Consider the following 12,084-nt stretch of genomic DNA (forward strand, 5'->3'; position numbering starts at 1 on the left):
TTGGCCAACAAGCGAGATGAGCGCCGCAACCCCAGAGTCGGCCACGACTGGACCTAATGGTCAGGGGTCCCTTTACCTTTACCTTTTAACTGCTTTCACAAGGCAGTCCTTCACATTTTTAACATTCACACTCAGTTTGTTCGTATTCTGGATCTTGATTTGCGTTTCCGGAAAGGGCCTACTGTTCCGAATTCAACTGGGAGCCTGTTGCTCCCCCCCCCCAGGGCACTTGGCAGAAGGTGTGAATTTCTCTCCCCCACCTGCACATTTCAGGTTATGGCTGGGTTTTTTGGAGGGTGTTACCCCTCCATTTAAGTGAATGGAGAGCCTTGGCACTTCCGACAGTGGCAGACTTGGGTACAGTCATACCTCATGTTACGCTTGCTTCAAGTTGCACATTTTCAGGTTGTGTCCCGTGGCGACCCAGAAGTACTGGAAAGGGTTACTTCCGGGTTTCACTGCTTGTGCATGCGCAGAATGACGTCACACGCATGTGCAGATGTGGCAAATAGCAACCCGTGCGTGCGCAGATGCAGGTTGCGTTCTTTTCAGGTTGCGAACGGGCCTCCAGAACGGATCCCATTTGCAACCAGAGGTACCACTGTACTATGGCACTCGTGCAAGGCCAAAAATTACCTCCTCCCCCCTGCCCCCGCTTCAGCTGCTATCCCGAAGCTGCGTAAGTGAGGCACTGGATTTTGGGAAGGAGGCATGAGTCTCTGACAGGGTCTAGAGCCCTCCCACCTTCACCCCAAAGCAGGGAAAGCTCTAACATGGCTTTGGGAAGGAGGTGGGAGGACTCTAGGACCCTGCCAGAGCTGAAGCGGGATGTGCCCTGATTGGCTGTGTAGTTCTGAGAGAGTTTTTCCTCTGTACATTTGGTTGAATGCTTCCCTGCCATGTATGAGGCCTCAAGTAAGAAAGACGAGACTTCTATTCCTTTCTCCTCAAACTATGTGCCATTTTTCATCCACTTGAGCATTGGAAAGTCCTAACAAGATTTTGTCCTCTCTCTGGACCCTGCATTATTGAAATATATCCGAGCTGAGAGTGGATTTCATGCTCTTTATTCAGCTCATAGTGGTGAGGAGGAATGGAATTTCCCCCAGAATGACTGCTTTATGTACAGTGGTACCTTGGGATGTGAACAGGATCCATTCTGAACATCATTTTGAGCGTCTGCGCATGTGCGAGCAGTGAAACCTGGAAGTAACGCGCTCTGTTACTTCTGGGTTGCCGCGGAGCGGAACTCGAACACGCTCAACCCGAAGCACATTCAACCCGAGGTATGACTGTACCTTATTTACACAATGGGCCCCACGTGATTGGCTAATTTCGGGATTCTCCTGTAGGCCAATCAGGTTGCGGATTCACTTCCACCTGGAGCTGGATTGGGTGGCTCCTGTGGACCAATCAGACTGCTGCATTCTGGATCCTATTGTTCTAGGACCAATCAGACTGCTGTATTCTGAATCCTATTGTTCTAGGACCAATCAGACTGTTGCATTTTGGATCCTATTCAACTCAGTACATAACAATTATTTAAGTGGCTTCGCTAACAGGATGCAAGCCAGTTTCTTCTTAAGGACCTTTGCAGCAATGCTGTACTTTTTAGGGGTGTGTGTGTGTGTGAGGTGACTTCATTTCCCCATCCCCCAACATAGGGACCGCAGCCTGTCTCTCCCCACCCACCATTCCAGCAAAAGAATTCCCAGTGAGCAAGTACAAAAGAGAAAGCAGAACAAAGGCATTACTTTGCAGTTATTATTACATTCAGGTTAATTTTCGTTTCTATTTATTTGATCCAAATTTAAATGGGAATGGGCCTTTTTCAGGTTAAACCAGCACACATTCATAGCTAATAGCTTGCTAAGTATTTCTTCTGAACACTCCGTATTGGGTTCTTTTTCTTGTTAAAATGTCAATGCAGGAGCTCAAGCAAGATCTGGCGAAGAAAAGAACTCTCTGGCTTCAGAGACTTGATCTCTTGGAAGCTCAGAAGGACTCATTGGACAAGGAGCTGATAAAGATGGCGGGAAACCTGAGGAGGATGAGAACTGAACAGCTGCACTTGAAGAAAGCGCTTTCATCCAGGTTATTTCCCCCCTCCCTTCTCCTTCTTTTAGGTTTTTTTGTAATGTATGTGCGTGTTGGGGATGGGGCAGAAATTTGATTCAGATTGCAACTTTCACTTCCTGAAGCAACAGGCAAACCGAAACACACAGACGTCCTTTGAGATTTGCAATGCAGTTCTTAAACCAAAATATATGTACATCAGGGGAAAGCCGTGTGTACCGGCAACAAGAACATAGAAAAGTGCATTATACTGGGGGAAATGGTTTGCAAGAAGAGGTGTATATAAGGCAAAATTGCATAGGAAAGTATGTGTGTTAGAAGAAACAGAATGCTGAGAAACTTGCACATGAGTGTTTCTGGTTTTTAATTGCAAGCCTGCCAAAATGTGGCAAACTAAACTTACTACTGGAAAAATGAGAAATTGAGAGGAAACAGATTTGTTCACAGTAGTGTGTGTGTGTGTGTGTGTATGTTGCTGTGAGTCCCGGGGGGGGGGGGGTTCAGTCTGAATGATACCCCTGGATCCCTACCCAAGCAGTGATCCTGTATTTGTCAGGTTAGGATCTGTAGGAGGAGGCTTGCTAAATAGGTCAAGGTAAGGACCATGGCAGAGACGCGGGTGGCGCTGTGGTCTAAACCACAGAGCCTAGAATTTGCTGATTGGAAGGTCAGCAGTTTGAATCCCCGCGACGGGGTGAGCTCCCGTTGTTCTGTCCTAGCTCCTGCCCACCTAGCAGTTCAAAAGCATGCCAGTGCAAGTAGATAAATAGGTACCACTCTGGCGGGAAGGTAAACGGCGTTTCCGTGTGCTGCTCTGGTTCACCAGAAGTGGCTTGGTCATGCTGGCCACATGACCAGGAAGCTGTCTGCAGACAAAAGCTGGCTCCCTCGGCCAATAAAGCGAGATGAGCGCGCAACCCCAGAGTCCGCGACTGGACCTAAGAGTCAGGGGTATCTTTACCTTTACCTGATGACCATGACAGCTCAGTTAAGTATCCAACACCTGCACCTTCAAGGTACCAGGTTGCCTCCATGATTGAAGTGGCCCAGTGCACGTTGCTCATGTGTGACATCATGCATCACATGTGTGTGCCATCACATCCTCTGGAGGAGGATGGGTGCTCTGGCAGAGCCGGGAGCTAAAGCTCTGGTGCGCTGGGCCCCCTCAACATGGAGGGAGCTGGGCTCCCTTCAAACAAACATGGAGGGAGCCAAAGACATCTCAGCCCCCTAGCTTGGTGCATCTCACTTCACCTGCCTGGATGCCACATCATGGAGCAATGGGTCAGCATGTCTGGCTGTTAACCAGAAGGTTGGTGGTTGGAGCCCACCCAAGAATGGCTGTAGGCAGGATTCCTGCATTGCTGGGGATTGGAATAGATGACTCTCAGGGCCCCTTCCTACTCTATGATTTTATTATCCTAGAATGGAGAACAATAGGCCAAGCAGGGCTGGGTATGTGAGAGTTGTATGAGAGAGAATTTCAGCTGAAGCTGGAGGAACAGAGACATGTCTTGCGTTGTGCTAGATTTAGGGCTCCCTGGAAACCTAATGGAGAAGCAAGATCTGTTGGGACATTAATGCTTGATCCCCCCCCCCACTTTGGAAATTGCTTGAATTCTGAAACTCTTTGCTAATCTGGCGTTTGTGCCTAAGGGATTCGACTCTGTTGAATGGGACAAATGAGTCCCTGTGTGTCATGGGCCCAATTACTTCCAAGTGGTGACAGAGAAAAGATGCCTGGTAGGAGTAAGGGAGCTAGAAGAATGTGGACCTGCACAGGTGTAGGAGATGGGCAGGTGTACCCAACAATGCTTCTAGGTTTGGACTGGCCATATACCATCAAGCAGAATTTGAAGAGGAAGCAATTACATTTCTGAGCAGTGCTGCTCTAAAATCCTCTGCGTGCCCTCAAGCTCTTCTTGCCTTATATCCCTTAGGCAGCATGAACTGGAGCTGGCCAGACGGCTGAAAGAGGACACTGTGTCAGAAGGAGGCATCTTGAGATCAGCACTGCAAGAGCTAACCCAACAACTTGAGGATGCCAGCAAGCGGGTAAGTGCAGCATGTTGTGCTGCTCTTGCTTTTAAGACTTTGCATACAGGAAGGTGGAAGAAGGACAACTTTGGAGGACAAGAGCAGGATGTGGAAGGCATTGTCTTGTTTGGAGCCTTAGAGAAGGAAGGCCTAAAACTAAGGCAGAGACAAAAGAGACCAAGCCTATTACAGAGTAGCAATTGGATTTCCATATCCTACTTTGCATGTGTGTGCAATGATTCAGCATCCCCTGTTTTGAGGTACTTATTATGGTGTTGGTGGGAGCTACTTCCTCCTTCTCCTTTTTCTTTAAAGGCAGCTGACTCTAGTGCCCCCTGAGTGCCTCTGGGAGCATAGGAAGCTGCCTTATACAGAGTCAGGCCAATGGTCTATCTAGCTCACTATTGTCTCCACTGTCTGGCATGGTCTTATGTGAGGTTCCAGGTAGGAGTCTTATTCCCCGTCCCTACCAGGAATAGACCTGGGACCTTCTGCATGCAAAGCAGGTGGTCTACAACTGAGCTATGGCCCTATTCTTAAAGGCAGCAGAAGCCAGAGTTCTGCTCCTTGTGCTGAGTTTAAACTTTGAAAGGTAAAAAGGTGAAGGTAAAGGATTTCCGTACACCCATGTACAGCCCACGTCTTCAGCGCCTGCATGGGCTGGGTGTCAGGAGCACCTTCTCTGACCTTCCGATCACAGGAACGTATGAACAGGCAAGGTGGTGTTTTCCTATCACTGAACTACAATCCTTCCAATGAATCTGAATCCCATTGAAGATCGCCAACGTCTTGCCAAGTTTGGGCCCAGGGGTGAGGCGGGGGAGATAATAATAATAATAATAATAATAATAATAATAATTATAATTATAATTATAATTATAATTATAATTATAATTATAATTATAATTATAATTATAATTATAATTATAATTATAATTATAATTATAATTATAATAATTTATTTATTATTTATACCCCGCCCATCTGGCTGAGTTTCCCCAGCCACTCTGGGCGGCTCCCAATCAAGCTTTAAAAACAATACAGCATTAAATATTAAAAACTTCCCCAAAGAGGGCTGCCTTCAGATGTCTTTTAAAAATAGGATAGCTGCTTATTTCCTTGGCACCTGATGGGAGGGCGTTCCACAGGGCAGGTGCCGCTACCGAGAAGGCCCTCTGCCTGGTTCCCAGTAACCTCACTTCTCACAATGAGGGAACCGCTAGAAGGCCCTCGGCGCTGGACCTCAGCGTCCAGGCTGAACGATGGGGGTAGAGACGCTCCTTCAGGTATACAGGACCGAGGCCGTTTAGGGCTTTAAAGGTCAGCACCATGCATCGCACATCACAACTGCAGTGCACATACATGTGAACATGGAGAGCATGGGTAGGACACAACCTGCTGTTCTTTTCCCTGCTTCACACAGAATGCAGCTGCTGAGATAGTTTTGATCTGTTGATAACGGTAAAAGCTTCAACATGCGGTGTTGGGGAAGAGGTCTCTTGGTGATGGAATAAGAACAAGGGTTTTATCTTCATCTATGAAGTGCTAGAGGGCTTGACCTTTGCGGTTGCTGGCAAGGTAGCCCTTGGAGAGTGCATCCTGTGTGTTTGGGCAAAAGCAGAACCGGTGCGTCCGCTGGAACTTGCAAAATTCTGAATGCAGAGGAAGTCTAAGCTGAGAGGAAGGGTTGGTGGCTTCTAAGCGGCTTACGCAGGAAAGAAGCGACTTGACACATACCACATACGTCTGCTCAGAGAAAACCAACAGAACCTGCGAGTGTTAAAACTATATATATATATATGAAGCGGCAGATCAGGAGTTCATTGCTTCCGGAGAGAGCGAGCAAAGGCATTTCAGCTTTTGTTTGTGTGAGGTCTGCTGAGCCGTCTAGAAGGGAGTCCCTCCAAACTTTGCTGACTTGCTGTTGCTCCCGCAGGCTAAAGATCAGGAGAACGACCTTCACGCTGCCAGCCTGGAAGCAAGGTCTTTGCAAAGGGAGCTGGAAGAGAGCATCGCTGAGCAAACAAACCTCCGGAGTGTAAATATAAACTTAAAACGCACTTGCCAGGTGCTGGAACTGAAAGCTAAAGAGCAGAGCAGTAAGTATCGCTTGAAGTTACTCTTTCCGTGACTTAAGGGCAGCTGGCATGCGTTCTTTTGCCTGCATGAAAATGGGAGTGTTCGCTTCACTCTGGGTTTTCTCCTAAAATAACCAATCCTACCGTCAAATTTTGGTGTTTTGTTTTTCATTTTGAGCAGAGAACCATATTGCAAAATTCAGAGAAGTACAAAATCTCAGAGCATCTACTTGTGCAAAGAGATGTGCTTATTAATGGGTAGAAATTATTCAGTGTCCGTGCATTGGGAGCGATTTGAAGGATCCAATTGGAGCCCAATGTAGTAACAAGGCCGAACAACCTGACACTCCTTACCCAGCTGTGACCTGGAACACATCTGAGAATTTGTGCCTCAAATGCTGCTGCTTGGAGGATGCAATGTTTTTTTGATCTATCGCTTTAGATACTGTCCAAGTGTATTTTTGTGCTTCAAACAACTTTTCCTCCTGCCTCCTAGGAGAAGTTGGTGCAGAGTTCCTCTATTAATAATGTTAATAGAGGCATATCATTGGTGTCTATTCTGAATCTCGCTCAGAAATCAACATTTGCCTGTCCTTATGTTTTTACGTGAAAGTGGTCCCAAGGTCTGTTGTGGCTTTGCCTCAGTTTCTTTAGGAATTGCTGTTATTGTAGGTGCTATATATGTATATGAATTTCTGAATACCAAGGTCCAACTTTGGGGCAAGTACTCTTTGATGAGAGAATCCCGACAGAGATTTAAAGTCACAAAATACGTAGCGAAGTAAAGTGTGGAAATATAGATTGTTAGGCCTTTAAAATATGCCTCTCCAAGGGAGTTCCAAAATTTCCCTCTCCGCACAACATAGGAAAAGACTACTTGTTTGGTAAATTAAAAATTGGTTTACTTACAAACTCTTCAAAGGTCGGATTCATATGCTTTTGCATACATCAGTCTGATAAGTTGCACAGGCAGTAAAACATAACTTACTTACAAAGTTCCTAGTTTATTGGTATAGGAAGTCAAGATTGACTGGTGAGAGCTAAGCTGGAGCAACCAGCTCAGACCTCTTCACATGCTAAGCTTCTAAGGTAGTCTGCACAGGGAACAATAGGCTTGATTACCTATTTCAGGCATCCCCAACCTTCAGCCCTCCAGATGTTTTGGACTACAATTCCCATCATCCCTGACCACTGGTCATGTTTGCTAGGGATCATGGGAGTTGTAGGCCAAAATATCTGGAGGGCCGCAAGTTGGGGATGCCTGACCTATTTCCTCCCAAGGTAAGGGAAGTGACATGACTAAGCCTGACAGCACAGCTTACTCTATGGTATTAACCCCTTCATGCATTAATTAGACTTAAGAATGTTGGTTATATGTGGCTGGTTATCCCACCATTTTTGTACGCATATTGGTGGACTGCTTTTATTTTGGATAAAGAAGACAAACTCTTGTATAATTTGGATAGCTTCTGATCAATCCTTACAATGTCTTGCTTCTTAGCTGCCCTTGACGCGCTCAGGCAGAAGCATTTTGAAGGACTGTTGTGTGGAGTTCTTTGTCAGGTATTATTATTATTATTATTATTATTATTATTATTATTATTATTGCAAAATTAGTGAACCCAAGCAGAATTGTGACATCTGGGGTTTGCTGGCTACCTTAAAGGTAAAGATAAAGGGACTCTTGGCCATTAGGTCCAGTCATGGCCAACTCTGGGGTTGCACCGCTCATCTCACTTTATTGGCTGAGGGAGCCGGCGTACAGCTTCCCGGGTCATGTGGCCAGCATGACTAAGCCGCTTCTGGCGAACCAGAGCAGCACACGGAAATGCCATTTACCTTCCTGCTGGAGTGGTACCTATTTATCTACTTGCACTTTGAAGTGCTTTTGAACTCCTAGGTTGGCAGGATCAGGGACCGAGCAACGGGAGCTCACCCCGCTGCGGGGATTCAAACCGCTGACCTTCTGATCAGCAAGTCCTAGGCTCTGTGGTTTAACCCACAGCGCCACCCGCATCCCTCGCTGGCTAACTTACCCATCCCAGTTTTACAGTGTTCTGCACTGCAAGCTTCCTTCCAAGACATTCTGTTTGCTTGCTGTAGTGTAGGAAGTTGCCCTGCACTTAATCGGATGGTTTGTCCCTCTAGTCTTTCCCAGAAGTCTCTTCCAGCTTTACCTGGAGATGCCAGGGTTTGAACCCAGGACCTTCTGCATACAAAACAGATTCTCTGCCATTGAGCTAGGGCAGCTCCCCAGTAGGATTTGGCATTCCCCCTTCCTCTCTTGCTCCAAGCATTGACGTGTCACCTCTAGTAGTGTATTGTCAGATAGAACATAAGCCCCACCTCCAAAATGATCTCGCGTGTGATGTCAGGACCACTTGACCCAGGATACTAACACCCAGCTGAAAATTCTTTGAATTAAAACAGAGCTGTGCTTGTGATGATGAGAGTCCTTCGTCCAGCCCAAATGTAAACAAAGAGATAAGAACAGGGCAGAAGGTAAGACCTGGCAGCTCCTGGCTCTTTAACGTGCATGGTGTACGAGAAGTGGAACAGGAAAAAGTAGCTTCCTCTTATTTGAAGTGCAACTTTTCACCCTTAGAAAACCCCACAGCAGAGATGATGCAATTCATGAACGTTTAGCTACATGAGCTGGGCGATATATCAATACAGTGGTACCTCAGTTTTCGAGCATCTCAGAAGCCGAACGTTTTGGAACCTGAACGGCAAAAACTCAAAAGTAATTGCCTCCATTTTTGAACGCGCCTCAGAAGTCAAACGGCTTCCACTGCCTGTTTTTCTTTCTTTTCCATTGGCTTTCCCGACCGCCCTTTGCACCTCGGTTGTTGAATGTTTCAGATGTCGAACGGTCTTCCGGAACAGATTATGTTTGACAACCGAGGTACCACTTTATATCGTCCAAAACCGGTTTCAAGTTCACATTGTGATAATTGTTTCATCATAGTTGAGCTGGCAATATATCGCAAATCACAATGTGCTAGGTGATACCTGGTTTTCAACATTGCAATAACTCACCAGCTAAGCATCATGATAACTCAGCATTGCAATAACTCACCAGCTAAACACTGCAATGTGATCAGCTGCTAAGCTTCACAATATCACCTGCTAAACATTCACTATTGGTGAATCCAGGGCTAGTTCCACACTAGTGCCTTTTAGTGAGTTATTTTTCCCACAATTAGTTGAGAAGGAATTTAGAATAAAGTTCTATACAGCACAATGTAGTGATATACCGTATTTTTTGTTCTATAAGACTCACTTTTTCCCTCCTGAAAAGTAAAGGGAAATGTGTGTGCGTCTTATGGAGCAAATGCAGGCTGCACAGCTATCCCAGAAGCCAGAACAGCAAGAGGGATTGCTGCTTTCGCTGCGCGGCGATCCCTCTTGTTGTTCTGGCTTCTGGGATTCAGAATATTTTTTTTCTTGTTTTCCTCCTCCAAAAATTAGGTGCGTCTTACGGTCTGGTGCATCTTATAGAGCGAAAAATACGGTACTCTGCAAAATGCCTTCCCCCCCATTGAGAAGATCCTAACTGGTGCTCTACTTTTAAACTGAGCTCTTAAAACAGAGAGTTTTGGCTGGCACCTTCATTATACGCCTTTCAGCACCAGGCGAAAACATTCCTCTTCAACCAGGTCTTTGGCTAATTGACATCTGGTGCCTTTTGAAATGTGTTGTGGGGTGTATTGGTTTGTGTTTGTCCTAATCCTTATTATGTATTTTGTGTTTTTTATGTTGTATATTTATGTTATGAACTGCCCTAAGATCAACAGGTGAAGGGGTGGTATGTCAATTAACAACAACAACAACAACAACAACAACAACAACAACAACAACAACAACAGAACCTAAACTAAGGACTCATTTACACATACCTTTCCCCACACATTTTCTGGGTCCACACTTTCCTGGTCTGTGTCTGAGTGGTGTCCCCCCCCACCTTTGCCTTATCACTTTCACCAGGAAAACCAGCTCTTTTGTGCTAATCAGATCAAATGGAAATTTGGGTTTTCTTGTATTAGAGAGTGGGCTTTCATGGGGGAAGCAGCATGGCAAAAGGAAATAATAATAATAATAATAATTAATTAATAAACCTGCTTGGCTACAGATCGGAAAAACATGAACCTGAGTCTAGAAAGAATGAAGGCTAATGAATGTGGGTGAGCCAAAAATCTTAGAACTCAATGCTTCAAGATTTCTAGGGCTTCCTTAACAAAACCATCCCCATTCCCGTGAAGGAAATGGCAAAGTTATCTTATCCTCCTCTAACAATGGGGATGTCTTTGAGCTAATGCTCCGTTTTTTAAAAGGTGGGTGGAGATGACTACAAAATTGTTCTTCTAACCCATGTGCCAAGTGCTAGATTGCTCTCTATTGACAAAAGCTCCATCAGCTAATCGCATGGCAAGTTCCGGGTTTTGGGGCGGGGCAGTGGGAGAAAGAAGGCTTATGCCTTAACTTTTTCCTTCTTCACTTAGAAAAACTGCTGCTACAAAGGATTCGGGTACCAAGAGAATCTGCTGTTTGACTTGTCCTGGTCACACGCTTCGAGGCGCCGGTGCTTGCAATATTCTTCACTACTAGGTAAGATTGAAAATATCTCCCCTTTTTTCTTTGAATGATGCAGTTCAGCAGGGGAAAGTGCAGGCTTTCCATACCCAACACAAAATAAAGCCCTTTCTTAGCCATGAGTACCTAAAGTCCTTTCTTTTGAGAGCATCCTTTCAGGTGACAAGGAAGACTGGAAACTGGTTGCACTGTGCTCAGCAGTGAGGACTGAACTAATTTTTGCATGGCGAGTTCCCGCCTCCTCTCTCAGAAATAAAGACACAAGACACAAGAATTCGAGTTAATGGGTCAAATTAGGCCACAACTTTATTGATTACAGGAATTGAGCGGTATTGGCTTAGGCATTGGCCCTAACAACTAATTGGCTTCAGCCCGCTTACTTGAAGACCGGTAAGGGTTAACCACCAGTAGGGGGAGTCCTGCTGAGGCACGTCAACTAGGAGCTCCCCCCGAAGCTACCGCTTGGGGGCGTGCTGTGGTCCCACATCTCCATAGGCTTAGAACAAGGCCATGCCCCCCGGAATCGTTTACCAGACTACCCTTATGATTGGGGGAAGGTGATGGCGCTTCCTTCCCCCCTTCATCTGCATAACAATAGAACAATACTACTACCAATGCCTAGCCGCCAATACCAAGGAGTTGTGACGGTTTGCTACGAGGTAGGTGAAAACCAAGTGGCTGGAGCCAATCTGCCAAATGGAAAAATTCCTACCAGGCCCCTTGACGGCGACCAACCGAAGTCCATAGCAACGTCAGAGAGCCTAACCTAACGGGTGGGAGGAAAGGGAAAAAACCTGGCTGGCTGCGGTGTGGGAAAGAGAGAGACCCTCGGCTGCGCCAGACCTAAATGCAGTGAGGCCATGCTCCCCGGCCCAGCTGATTGGCTGGCCCGAGAATGACGCGTCCGAGGATTCCCTGGTATCGCAGGGGCTGCAGCCAGCCCCCGCGAGCGTGGGGAGGGACGTGAGCCCGCAACCCCACCTCCTCCTTAGCTCGGATGTGGCTTTAGGATAAACATGCCCCACTCCCCCTTCAAAACAAAATGAAAAAAAGCATGCACCACCCAGACCTATGTTGATGAAAATAGGATACATTAAGGACCCTGTTTTGGAATGTGTCCCCAGTCCAGATTGGGGGGCCCACCCAGTTTTCTGGCTGAAAATCCCTACCCACCCACACCCCAATATGTAGTCTAGCCTTCAGTGAAATTCTCATGGCCAGCTAGCTAGTTCAGCCCCACATGTTTTGAGAAGCCTCTGAAAATTGCCAGTTAGTTAGCCTTGTTCTGTGGGATTCTGAG

The 12,084-nt window shown here is 46.3% G+C and overlaps 2 protein-coding genes across 3 annotated transcripts in view; both read left to right on the forward strand.

The window, feature by feature from the left end:
- GYS2 (glycogen synthase 2) overlaps nt 1-12,084 on the forward strand; it is a 184,238-nt gene that overhangs the window by 104,163 nt on the left and 67,991 nt on the right. The gene's annotated exons all lie outside the window — the stretch shown is intronic.
- IRAG2 (inositol 1,4,5-triphosphate receptor associated 2) overlaps nt 1-12,084 on the forward strand; it is a gene marked incomplete at its 5' end in the record, with an annotated part of 62,030 nt that overhangs the window by 24,572 nt on the left and 25,374 nt on the right. Inside the window, 6 exons of the mRNA XM_082241242.1 lie at nt 1,931-2,094; nt 4,017-4,131; nt 6,005-6,212; nt 7,693-7,754; nt 8,622-8,693; nt 10,694-10,799. Of these exons, the coding sequence (XP_082097368.1) occupies nt 1,931-2,094; nt 4,017-4,131; nt 6,005-6,212; nt 7,693-7,754; nt 8,622-8,693; nt 10,694-10,799 (727 nt within the window). The remainder of the gene's footprint in view (nt 1-1,930; nt 2,095-4,016; nt 4,132-6,004; nt 6,213-7,692; nt 7,755-8,621; nt 8,694-10,693; nt 10,800-12,084) is intronic.

This window comes from Podarcis vaucheri, assembly GCF_965113315.1.
Source record: "Podarcis vaucheri genome assembly, chromosome: 10".
NCBI classification, from domain to species: Eukaryota; Metazoa; Chordata; class Lepidosauria; order Squamata; family Lacertidae; genus Podarcis; species Podarcis vaucheri.